This window comes from Candoia aspera, chromosome 2 (assembly GCF_035149785.1).
Source record: "Candoia aspera isolate rCanAsp1 chromosome 2, rCanAsp1.hap2, whole genome shotgun sequence".
NCBI classification, from domain to species: domain Eukaryota; kingdom Metazoa; phylum Chordata; class Lepidosauria; order Squamata; family Boidae; genus Candoia; species Candoia aspera.
Window position 1 is genome coordinate 39,931,134 of NC_086154.1, and position 13,812 is coordinate 39,944,945.

At 39.2% G+C, this 13,812-nt stretch overlaps 1 protein-coding gene across 1 annotated transcript in view; it reads right to left on the reverse strand.

Annotated features, from left to right (window-relative positions):
• Window positions 1-8,166: 8,166 nt before the first annotated feature.
• The window catches only part of PLXND1 (plexin D1), a 193,069-nt gene continuing 187,423 nt past the window's right edge, over window positions 8,167-13,812 (reverse strand). The window contains exon 36 of the mRNA XM_063291644.1: window positions 8,167-10,563. Coding sequence (XP_063147714.1) covers window positions 10,447-10,563 — 117 coding nt within the window. The 3' untranslated portion in view covers window positions 8,167-10,446. The remainder of the gene's footprint in view (window positions 10,564-13,812) is intronic.

Below are 13,812 nucleotides of genomic sequence, written 5' to 3' on the forward strand. Positions count from 1 at the left end.
CACTGTTCTATAGGTTCAAACCCTCTAACAGGAATTGAACTCATGGCCCTTCACTCTCTAGACGACTACGTACGCTGCATTAGCTTTCGGAGCTATCCAGCTCCAGCTTCTCAGTGGTTACAGGAAGGGATATCTTCACTTTATCAGAATACAATATACAGTCCACCTTCCCTTAAGTTCTCAGAGCAGAGAGAATACTTGGCAGCCTTTCTAGGACTGGATTCAGCCAGACAAAAAATGTTGGAATTGTGCTGCATCTCTGGTAATTTTTTAAATAGTTTTTGATAATTGTGAGAAGAAATGTATAGGAAGCAATGCAGGCAGATGGTGGCAGCTCCTGATGATCCCTTTTGACCTCCCAGATATTCTTCTTCTCTTTGCTGGAAGGCAGCACAAAAAGTAGCAGAGGCTCCTAGCCTCTCTTGTGGCCCCAGGTGTAGTGGAGGGCTCCATCCCATGGCCAGTGCCGAAGAGAGTGGCAAACGCCATTCCAGCCAGCTTTGGGATGCAGAAGGGGAAGGGAAGTCATCAGCTAGTTCTTTGTTTCCATCAGCAAGATGTAGGTAGTGCAACCTGATTGTCACACAAGTTTGCTGCATTCCTTGGATTTTTTTTTTCCCATTCAATCGTGTCCGATTCTCAGAGACTGCCTGGACAAGTCCCTGCAGTTTTCTTGGCAAGGTTTTTCAGAAGGGCTTTGCCCTTGCCTCCTTCCCAGGGCTGAGAGAAAGTGACTGGCCCAAGGCCCCCCAGCTGGCTCTGTGACTAAGGCAGGACTAGAACTCAGTCTCCCGGTTTCTAGACTGATGCCTTCACCACTAGACCAAACTGGCTCTGCTTCCTTGGATAGGATGGGGTAAAATCCAGCCCTCCATCAAGTTCTCATACCCCAGGGAGCAGAAGTTGAACAACCTGTGGACATAATAATGTGGGAGGGTATGCCTTAATATTAGAGGAAGAATGGGCAGAATTTGGAGTTAGTCTTCTTTACTCAGAGACTTTGCTTTAAGCATCTCAGTTATCTCTACCTTGGAGGACAACAATTATTCTTTCCTTTCCTTTCCTTTCTTTACAATTTAGCCCACCATTTCCTAATCAACTGCCCTAAAGTCTACTAGATCTCAACTCTCTAATCCCCACTTAGGATAACCTTAATACCATCATGAAGTATTTTCAGACAGTTACAAGCTATGATAATCACTACAATAGAAAATCAGGAAGGCTATCCAATATGCGTTGGCTCTATATAGTCTGTTTCTGTTACTGCTATCATAATATAATATCAGTATAATAATTCCCAATGTGGGGAAAAAGTTCCAGTTGAAAAAGAAGACCTTAATCCATACACATGTAGTGGAGAAATAGCTTGCAGATAAGTTTGTTGCCGTGTGTCTTATGTAATTACACTAACATAATTTAAAACATCAATAACATTGTGAAGAGGATATAATCAGGACACCAAATCAAGTAACAAAAATTACAAAAATAGGGACATTAATTGTAAAAAGGTCCAAATACACCTACTCATGGGCTGAAGAATCTTTTTTATGTTGGCCCTCAAAGGAAAGTTGGAACTATCCAAACATGTTCCTTTTCCCACTCTTTTAAACAAGACTGCAGATCAGCTATACCTTTGGAAAAGATTTCCAGGAAAACCCCTCATGGAGCATATTTCAGCAGACCAACAAGGATGTTAAAGGCGTAACATCTCTGGAAGGAGCATAATGATAAATCAGCTGCAGCTCATGAAGTGGATCCTGGGTACTGCCTCACACTGAAATTTCTGGAAGAGTCATATGGCACTTCCAGAGAATCAGTGTTTCCATCTCCCAGACTACCTAAAAGTTCCCAGGGCTGTACTATGCTTTAGGCTAGTCTGGGACCTTGATTAAACATCCCTGAAGAAACCTGTGCCAAATAATTCCTGCATCATTGCCAAGACAATTGCACAGATGTGCCTCTAAAATCACCAGGAGTTGAGCTTCACTCCCAAGGACTTTCAAGTCCTTCCCATGAGTGTTTGATCACCAGAGGCTCATCTCATGCAAAACTCAGGACTGCATCTTTTATTTTGTCCTGGTTGAGCCATTCCTGGACCAAAGAACCTGATTTATGCTTTTCTTGGGGAAGAAAGGCAGGTGATTAGAGAGTTATTGTATTGGCTTTTATCAAATTCCAATAATGAATTCTTTGGAAATGGATACTTATTTATATTAAAGTTTCTTAATTCTGATGGCCTGTTAACCTCTGAGTTCTGTGAGAAAAATATATCCAGCTGCTGGAGGCAGGTCTAGCTCTGTGTCAGTGGGTAATGGTGTGAGTGACAAATTAGGCCTACTGGCTAAAGGAGGAGGGAGAGGGAGGGAGAGATTAAATAGCCTCATATGGGTCTGCTTCTTTTGTAAACACAAGTAAATGACTCATCTGCATTTCTCTCTTTTTCTTTCCCATCCCCGATCCTTTCAACAGATGCTAAGGAGGAGAAACCAAAAGCTGTGAGCAAAAACCTTCGGCAAAATTCAGTGATGTTAAGTCTTGGATGCGAAATGATGGGCTCCCATCTGTTTGCCGCACTCAGTGCTGTAGGCTCGTTGATTGTGATTAGGAGCTGCTTTTCAACAGCATCTAAAGTTGACAGTGTGGGGAATGTTGGAAAGACCCCAGCTTCCTGATACAGAGGTCTGAAATATTCAATTTCTTTGTAAAGCAGGAAATACTAGATGCGGTATTTCTATAATGACTATATTATGACAGTCTGTAAGCTAAAATTCATCTGATGCAAATCTATAATGTTTTAAAAATGTTAGCACCCTCTTGCAGGCGTAAGCTTGCATACAAGTACAGACTGTCGGGGCAATGTTATCCAACCCCTTTCCTAGTCAGGCTGATGCTCAGTGGAAGTCTCTTCGTGAAAGTTAGCCTGCAAGATTATGAAAATCTTTCTGACCTGATTCCTTGGGAGACTGAGAAGATATGAGGGAGATAAAGGCTCTTATTTTAAAGGCAGAAGAGAGATCAGCCTCACCTGTCCAATATAAATAACTGTTGAAGGCAAAAGGTCAGTAAGGAGGAATGAATGCATGAATAAATAAATAAATATTAACTTAGATGAGTCCAGAGAGTTGCTGAAGATAAATTCTCACATGTAATCTAGGTGGATGCCAGATATGCAGAAAGTTAAATTCACATGGAAGTGTACAAGCAAGTGAAGACAAGAATCTGGTTTCAAGTTTATAGACCTCTTCCTGAAAAATTGAGATAGCTTGTGCACGACAGTAAAATGTCTTTCACACATATCACTTTGAGGGAATCTAATGTTATGCAAGAAGTGATTAGGAGACCAAGGGTCGGCAACAAGCAGGATTGTAGAAAAAATGGTCTTACTATATAGGCAGATATACTGGAATATTCTTACATGGAAGTTAATGGCTGAAATTACGTTCAACCAGCAGTCTCAAAGCCCTGTCTCGTATATAATGTGCAACAGCATTGCCACTTTAGGCTAGGCTATGCTAGTCTATTCATCCATCTACTCAAGAAATGGAAATCAGGAGCAACTGTTTAATGTCTCAGGAAGGGAGCCTTCATGTCACCTCCAGCCTTTTCTCTTCTAGTTGAATATGCCAGGGATTAAATCTAGAACCTTCTGTGTGCAAAACATGTGCTCTGTTTTTGAGCTGTGAGCGCTTCTAAACACAGCTCTATTTTCAGAACAGCTATTTTAATCCTTGATCTGATACGGTTATACTTGGCTTTTAGAATGTAAATACTATTTTCCCAATAAAGCAACGTTTAAACTATCAAGAGCAGAACCAGATTGCCTTTCTTGTATCCAGCCATGTAAAGAATGTTGGAACAAATAGTTATTTTTTACATTTTTTTCTGTGATATAATAGAGAGAGAATGAATTCTGAGATTTATTATTCCCACAGAATAGAATAGATTCATAGAGCTAGAGAGGAGATTCACACCATTATAAAGTTCAATACCTTGCTTAGCGCAGGAATCCAAATTAAAGCATCCATGACAGTGAGCTATCTAGTCTCTGCCTGAACACACCTACTGAATGCTCTTTTAAAAGATTAAACTGGAATCAGCCTTGCTGTAACTTAAACCCATTATTCCATGTCTTATACCATAGAATGATGGAGAAAAGGCTTGAGCTTCCATATGATAACCTTTCGAGGTTTAGAAGACTGCTGTTCTCAAGGCTAAGTGTGCCCAGTTCCTTCAACTACCCTCTTAATTTCTGGTTCCCTGATTATGCTCTTGTTCTTCTCTGAACGTGTTTCAAATTCTCAGAATCCTTAAAGTGTGGTGCCAGGAACCAAACACAGTACTCAAGCACATATATACTGTACGTATATGAAAGCCATAATCAAAACCAATGAAGACAAATGGGAAGAGTTATGAAAGTATGCCCTGAATTCAGAGTGGATTTATGCTAGAGATAGCATATAACACAAATTTTTGATCTCCCAAGAATATTCTACCATCAAGTTAGTTAGCTAATTGCCCAGAAATTTGAATAAAACTGCACCCAGTGTTGGGTAACCTAAAGTGAAATATTAATGAGGGAAGTGATATAAGACCTGTGGCATTCTGTGGACTGCTGCCATACAAAATGAATTATTTCCTTTTTGTCCTAGATTATTTTTATTCTTGCAAAAAGCTTATTTGAAATTTGAACATGGCCCCAGCTGTGATGCATTCAGTCTTCCCTTGCCCTTGTTAATTGGAACAATGATAAGTGCCAATTGGGTGAAATACAACTAAGCTGAAAGTATGTGGCAATCTTCCAGTCCAAAGGAAAGAATAACATGGAATTAATTAACAAAATTCAATCAAGAGTTATTGTACAAGGGCAACCATGTTCATATATTTTAAGCAGTGATGTGTGAGTAGAAGGGTTATCCCAGTAGGCGAAGCTGCATTTTAATTTCTAAGCAGCTAATTAAAAATCCATATATACAGTTGAGTAATTTAAAGCATTTGGTCTATATAACTCTCTAAGTTTTACTTTGGTTCTAGGGGATAGAAAGTACATACATACCGGTCACTGATGACTGCAGCATTATAGATCTAAGACCCAAGACAGTATGTGTAGCATCAAGCCATCTAGTTAGCATTATGAGAGGTTTTCCTTCTACAAAGAAGACACACCTTTGGAAGAAGTACAAATTGGAATCAGATGATGGAGACTCTTCATCTGCTGAAAATCATGAAAATCAACAGCTGCCACCATTCTCATATAACTGTCATCGTTTATAGGCCCTGGCAAGAGATGAGTGAAATTGTTTTCCTTGACTGCAAGCTGGCTTGGTATCCTGACTGATGCAGATTTAATTGGACTGAGGGTAGTCTTCTTTGACAATCCCATTGTATTAACAGTGACTGGAAATTATCTATATGACCTGTTCAGAATTTTAGCTTCCTGTTAGTACTTTCTATTGTAAAAATATTGACTTGTAGTGAGGTGAAACAATACAGACCTGTTGTGTTGAATCTGCGTGTTTTTCTCTCCCCACCCTCCAAAAAACCTCAATTCAAGCATGTTCATTTGGGTAGAAATGAAGGCAGGGTTAGGAAGTCAGGAAACCTAAATCCACAAGAGCAATTACTGGCACATGTGTATGCAATTTGTCTGTTTCTACAAAGCTCTATCTTAGAATGACCAGCTGCAAAAAAACTGTGTTAATATCAGCCCAGTTTGTACTTTTAATATGATTGATTGAACTGGCCAACATGTTGTATTGTTATTAAAAGTATAGTGCATTGTGTCACCAAAATCCACTGTGAATTGCACCATACAACTTAGTTCCCATTTTTGAGAAGACCAGTCTATGATAGTCAAAGATGATCCACAAGAACTGCATAGGATGCAATGCATTAATCTTGTGATTTAAATGAGAATGCCTGTTGCCAAAGTTATCATTTCAGGCATGTTCTGGAGACTTATTGTAATCTAAATGAGGATGTTTCTTAGAACTTCTAGACGTTAGCCTTCATAAATGATCTGTATCTACTCCATTCTGATAAAATGAACATTTCAACCAAGACAAATTTAAATTGATGAGCGTGGGATAATTTAAGTACCTCACTGTGCAATGATAACCTGAGCAGTACAGCTGAGATCAATCAGGGCCAACTTTCTGATAGGGAATGTTAATGTTCTAATGGAATGGCTGAATCAGGGATTTGTATAAGATTGGAAATGGGTACTCCATTCTCAAGTAATTAATAAGATCATTATTCATTTTGGACAGCTGTTAATATTTATTGCACTAGAGAACATATGTTGAGGATGCATTGTGCAAAAGTCACAGGACATACTGTTTGTCATTGTGCAACTGCTGGGTTTGGTGTATGGTTCCCTTGCCCTGCTACTCAGAATAACCTGGGAGATGCTAGATCAAGCAGAAGTAATCTTAGTGTGCCTCTTTAGTTGCACAACCTTGGATCTTAGTTGATCAAGAAACAATATATATATTCACATCTGCATGTATTACATCTGATGGTCTGAAGTCCAATAGCAATAAGGCACTCCAAAAAGATGCTATACTCCCATAGGGCCTCTACATATAGTGGGTAATTAAGAAACCACATTTTAACAGTGCATTGAGTTACTAGGATGGAATAAAATAAAAGCAGGTTTCATTTAATGTAGATCTCTTTTAAAAAGTGTTTTAAATCATCTGATCATAAATAGATTTATTTCCTGAGCTTAATTGGGCTCACACAAATGTTATAAAGCCTCCATTTTAACTTACAGAAGTTTTCTTTATAATTCTCATTCTAAAAATGGTATTTCTGATAGTACTCCCATTTGATCCTCTAAGCATTATTTTGCTAGTGTGTGAAATTAAGAATATTGTATGCACACTCTGTTGAGTCTTTTTTTGGTATTGGAATGTAGATTTATCTCTTCCAATCAGTTGGTCACTGTGTCATTCTCCAGATTTGCTGGCATAGCTTGACTGATTCTTCTTCTGCTGTTTGCCTTACTTCAGTGAGTATTTGTAAGTAGGGAATATCTTCTAAGACGTCTTGGGTGTTGTCATCTCTACAGCACACTGGCTAGGGGATGCTGGGAGTTGAAGTCCATACAGCTTAAAGTTGCTAAGGTTGAGAAACACTGGTATACTCCATATTTAGAAAATATGAATTGTATTTCATTCCTTTCATGAAGTATCTATTGACCAAAAAAATTAGTGTCTGGGGTATTTATTTCCATATAGCTGAAGAACCCTTGTGTAGGCATCTGTTCACGTGTTTACTGGATATCAGAGAAACACTCCTCTGCAGATGCTGTAGGTGACGGGGATTGCTGGATGCTATTTATCTGAAGTTTAATTCACCCTAGGGGTGGAATTGCTTTTCAACTTTGTCATAAATGAATGCATCAGCATGTCTTGTAAGAGCCCCAGGATTTTTTTTAAAACATGAATTCAAATTTTTCAGGTGTTTGTCCCCCACATCATTGCAATGCCAAGTGAGGCTTTTTGTTAATTAGACTGTTCAAGGGAGGGATGTGCAACTTGTGCGGCCTCTAGGGCACTCTTTCACTGCAAATTGCCAAAAAGCAGTGACACAGATTCGTATCATTTTGGAGTGAAAAATACTACCAAACCATTGTAAAATAAGGGGAAACCATGAGCATCATAGCACTATTACCAAAGTGCATGATGCAGTCTTGTCCATTTTGTGTTACTGCTTCATTTCTCCTTGGTTTAAGTGCAGCCACTAGTTAAAGGCTTTTGCCCTTGCTATACTGTATATATGGTCTGAAAGGCAAAGAGCCACTCATTATTTGTCTACATAAGATTTAAAAAAAAAACAGTTCTAATGTATGTTAATTGTTCCATTTGTTGGCAGAAGAAGTTCCTCTATTTTTAGACAACTATGCTAATAGAGGAATTTGGAGGACTATCCCAATGAATGAATGAGGAAAACCAGGATTCCTACAAGTATTAACTCATATAAAGAATGGCCTATTTTAGTTGTATGGTTCAGCTTTGTGGATTTCAGAGTAATAGATCCCACAAGCGTGAACTTTGCCTAGCTGGACTATTCTGGTGGCGTTTACAGCTTGGCCAACTTTGTGCTACTTATTTTAATTCCTCTAAAAGGAAGAGAAGTTGCTGAATGGACACACTACCACACAAATTTGATCAACTTGTTTTATTACAAAGATATCCCCCAGCTCCTGGAGGATTTTGCCACTTCCATTAAACAGCAGGTAAAGGGGAAAAAACACTCACAAATAACTTGACGAAGTTATAATATATATTACAATAGAGTTGGGCTCCCCTCAGTTTCCAACTTGCAGACAACTTATTTCTTTTCAATGACTGTAGCAAACATTTGAACAAAGAATTAAATAAGAAAGTATATGCCATCACACTTGTGCACCAAGCATATGGCTTGGAACACTCACACCTACCTCTAGTCATACCCAGGATAGGACCAACTTTGCGGGGGAAAAGGAAGATCAATCGTTCTAGCCAAGAGCTTTCTGCTCTCCCAATTCTATGTTGGGACTAGGTTGCTGATGCCAAAATTACAGCTTCCTGCACAGACCAAACTAGCACATTTGCCAAACCTACTTCTGTTTCAATTCATTTCCCTCCTCTTCAGACATGGTAATCCAGAATATGTTCCCCCACCCCCCCATTCCTGAGTTCTCCATAAGTATGTGTATAACTGGGCAGCTCCTCACAGTTAAAAATAATAATAATTTTGAAGGAAACAAACAACTTCTGTCAAGTTAAAACGTAGCCCAGCTACATTTTTAAATTTCTCTTCCACAACCACTCTCTCAGCAAATACATGTACATTTCTTCAGTGAGTATAACTTTTTGAAGTTCTATTTTTCAGGTCTTGTATATTCCTCTTTATTTTTGCGCTGGATAAAATCTGTATTTTCAATATAGTGATATATAAAATCCATCATGACTTATCAGTTCCTCAAATAATATACTAACACTAGGCATTTCTGAAGTTATATCTGAAGTAAGGTAACTGTCAACGACAAGATTTTCGTTAAAAAACTGAAATTCAATTCCCACCCCAAAATCAACTCAGCCTCAAAACTGTGGCAACTCCCCTTTAGACCTTGTTTTTGGTGAGGTAGTGTGGTATGCTTGAGCATTATTTGGCAGTTCATGAGCTTGGCATTGTCAAGGGCATGAATTGGCGTCAGCATTTACGATAAGTTTTCATTTTCTTATACAAAACAGCCATTGCCTGAAGGCAACTACCTAAGGTATTAAGGGGAGTACTAGGGCTACCGATATTCTCTCCTTCACAACAGAGAGGACAATGTAAGGATAAAGGGAACATTTCAGGCATTATATTTAGGAATACATGATACTTTGTAATGATGCTGGCAAGTACAGGATACTGCACAAAAAAGAAGTTCCCTTCAGGTAGAAATTGGAACAGAAATAGACACCATTATTTTTGTTTTAGCAAAAACTAACAGTGGTCTTACGTTAAGCCAACTGTAATAACTTTGGGTTTAAGCTGAGCTGAGAGTTCAGCCCTATATATACCCTTTGAACTAACAGGGGCAGAATAAGAGAAGAAAGCACAACCCTTTGACCCTGTAGCATACATATATTTTTCCTTCTATGGAAAATTATTCCTCAAGCAATCAAAGGAGAATTTGCCAAGTGCAATTCAGTCTACATGAATATCTGGGAAGCTTGGAGAAGTGGGAACAGCTGCACTGATTAGTTGTTTTCTGACACTGTTTGCTACACAACAATGATCCCTCCAGCAAGGTAATAGCCATTTCTGTGGTGAGATAAAGTGCTTTCACATGCCATGTCTATTTAGGAAGCAACTGCGTTGTCTAGCCTAGGCAATCCCCACCTTTTTCCAATGTTGGATGACGGTGTGGCTGTGTTTACACATATAGTACAAAAATAAAAGGCACAAAATACATCTAATGCAGCAAACTGTGTACAGTAAATGGATTCCCTGATATTTAAAGTACACAGAAGGAAGAGGGGCACTGTTTAGAGAGAATTCCACTGTGGCTCTGAGAGCCTTTTGAAACCTTCATTCATTATTCCCTGAGAGCTTGCTGCTTTTCGCTCAACCATCTTAGCATTATCTCCATATCCTGATCTTTGGTTCACAAAGATTCTCTCTGGGAAAATGAATGAAGTAAAAGATGGTCACTTTGAAGAAGAGCAGGAGGTCAAATAAATTATGGGAGCCATGCAGTGCAGATCCTATAGCAAATTTCAAGCTGTGTAGTGGACACCACCAGATAGTATAAGATGGGCCAGATCGACTATCACGTTGGCTTCTTAATCATCATATACATACAATGGGGTACATATTGACAAAGAATGACTTAGAAAGGGTGTTTTGTAAAAGACAGTGCACTGTAGAGAAGGTCACTTCTAAACAAGGGAAGAAAGTCCAGGCTGACACCTATGCTTCACTGCAGCACTCGTAAATATTGTCTTCCATAAGTGCAACCACTTGCTCAAATTTGTGCTGCAGCTGAGTGCGTCTTGTTGTAGAGTTGGAATCCAGCGCATTCACTATCTGAGGAAACAAGGAATTAAACAAACCTGAGATTTTTCTATTCAGAGAGTGCAGTCTTATGCATGACTACCCATCACTAAAGCTTGCTTTAGGTCCACTCAATTTATGTCATTCAAGTTCCTAAATCATCCACCTGTTTAAGCTAATTAATTTGCACCCATACTTTAGTAACCCTCTTCTCCATTGCTGATTGTTGCATCTCGTTATGACTATAATGATCTACAGTATACTGGTATTTTTCAACTGTGGCAACTTCCAGATATGTGGTCTTTAACTCTCAGAATTCTCCAGCAACCATAGCCATTATTGACAATTCTGGGAATTGAAGTCCAGAAAGCTGGAAATTGCCAAATTTGGGAAACAGTGGTCTATAGGAATGGGTGTTGCACCTTTTTGTTAACACTCAGTTTTTGAGAAATAAACATGATGCTTCCAGAAGAGATGTTCCAAATAACCATCCACTTGAAACCCTGCTACATTATTCCATTGCTTCTTCCTCTTCTTTATTGCAGGAAAACTATTTAAGGAGGGAATAGCAGAATATGTTGCAATGTCTTCACCATTGTGGGTAAGAGGAAAAAAAAGAGGAATTGTCCTTGGCAAAGGTGAATGATCTATTGGAATAAGTGTCTCTATTCTGCAATTTGACTTGCATTTCTGGTTTACAAATTACTTTATGTCCCTAGGGGCAAGTTCCCTCAATTGCTTTTGCCTTCTTTCTTGTGATTTGCTTTTTCTTGCATTTTATTTTATTCTCTATTTTGCATTTTAAAACTTTTCTGTATATACAACAATTTGAATCATCTAAAACAACTCATTTGTTCCACCATTGTCTGCCATAGTTTCAACCAATCCAGAATTTACTACTTCATGACATTTCTTTCTCTTCTGGAATGAATAACTTCAACCTTCTCCTTCTGACAAGGTCATTAGCTATCTAATTAGGGGATTCCACTATGCCCCCTCCTTCTTTTATAATTCTAATCCAACAAAATAAAAATATGGGGAGGGAGGGAACAAAGGAGCTACTTTATGCCCTGACTCTGGTGGAGGGCACTGAGGCTTTCTGTCACCCATGAATTTTAGAGTCAAGCACAGAAAAATCAAGATTGCGAAACGGACTAGTTTGGACTGTCTGACCTGCTTGTGAAATTGACTATATTAGAAGTCAGGCATGCTCAGGGACCTATATGGGTCTTATAGCTCAAATGTTAACTATTTTTACCCAGAAGCAAGTTTAGCTGCAACACTTTAGCCTTTATTGCAAGATAAATGTCAGTCTTTTGAGGTAGCCCAGACAGGAAACCAAAATCTCTTGTCTGACCATTGCCCTGGCTGCAGCTCTTCCTCTTGTCTCCTAAGGTTATTCTCACAGCCCATTACAATAAAGCAACAAAGTCAGGAGAAGAAGGATTATGATAGAAAATCACTATTGCAAGTATAGCTGCTTGTCCCTTTAAATATAGAAAATAATTGCTTTGGCTGAAAAGAATTACAAGCTTTTTTAATTTGTACTCTGGGACAAAAAAAGCATTCAGAAATACTGCTCGACTGAGGAATGACTGTGGCAAACATCTTCCTCCTGCAGAGATACTATCCAGCAGGAAACAGACCTTCAGTGGGATGGCCGTGCTGCTTGGCTTCACATTTTTGCTCCTTGAAAATGCATGGTAATCTTTTAACATCAGCGTTGGCACAGAATAGAACTTATTTTTATACATGCTTACTTGGAAGTAAGGGCACTTCCACAAAAGGCTCTGACATCACCCCTGGATCGACCCTGTGTCTCCGGGATCCCACACCCTCTTCCTCCTTGGGCAGCTAAGCCCTTTTAGTTTCACATCTGTGGCAGTGCAGCACAAGAAAGAAACATTCTAGTTTCCTACTTGAGATGGTGAAGCTTCACAGAGCATGGCGGCAGGCTGTTTCCCCACAGGCAAAACTCCTCCTTCCCTGCGAGGTGGTTGTATGATGTGAGTCTATTGGTATTCTTCTGCAATCTTGGTTTTTCTAGGTTTTTACTTTTATTTGTACTTTAGTGTTTTAATGATGGTTATACTGCTTTAATTGTCACTATGGTTATATGCCACCCAGAGTCATGTCCTGTGAAATGGGCGGCTATATAAATTTGCTAAATAAATAAATAAATACATACATACATACATACAATAAATATTTGCTTTTCTTTTGAGCAGCAGCACCTTGCACTGAATGAGTGAAGGTGCTGCGGAAACTTGTCATCTCCCTCTGCCCTCGATATGGTGGTTACCTAATGAGCACCAGCAGGGATGGCACTGGGGGCTCTTTTGGTACTGTTTTCTGGAACTGATCAGCTGAAGGGAGCATTGTGGCTTTGAGGCGGACTGCAGCATGCACAAGTGCAGATTGTGTTCAAACTGTTTCTGTAGCTGGGAAGTCCACCTCATGGTGGTATGGAAGGGCCCTAAGGCTGCTTTGTAATGCTGAACAAAGTAGTTGGGTGACCGCAAGTGTGGGAAAAGGAAAGGGCCAAGTCTGCTGACACGGCTTTGTCATGCCCTCTTTGTGAATGGAAAATGCTGAGATGCACACTCGACTCTTAACCTGAACGGCCAATTATATTTTTGGTTTTAGCTTATGGTAGAAAAGCAATGTTTTTAGTAATGTTTGCCTGGAGACACTCTTTGTAAATAATGTTCTGCTAGTTTACTAGGACAGAAGATGATAAAATATGTCTTGATATTGATTGGAAAGCCAGTATTTTTGTTAAACTTTAATGTGTGCTTTCCTCATTTAGCTCTAATAGAAACTGTAGCTTAATAAACCTTGGATACATTGCATTAAGCCTCAGAAAGAAGGGCTGCCAAATGAGGTACATTTGATTTTGTAGGCTGTAGTTTGCACTGTACTTACATGGGAGTAAGTCCCACTGGACTTGTATCTGAGGACAGCTGCACAGGGAAGTGCGGTTAGTGTGGCAGAACAAGAATTGTTTCATTCTTATGGCAAAGTCGCACATTGCAACAGCTCAAAAATCACGGGCTGCCCAATTGGGTCCCTGACCCTGGTACAACAGTGCATTTTTGTACAGAATGCAAGAACAGCTGGGCTTAGATACCAATGCTCTAAAATTATAAGTAATATTTTTCAGATGCACCACTTAACATGTGTTATCTTTTTAGGTAATAAAAATAACATCAAATCCATTCTGTGTTTTTCAGTTTGCGCATGTTGTTTTCATGGTATTTTTAAAGATTTTCTGTAAAAGTC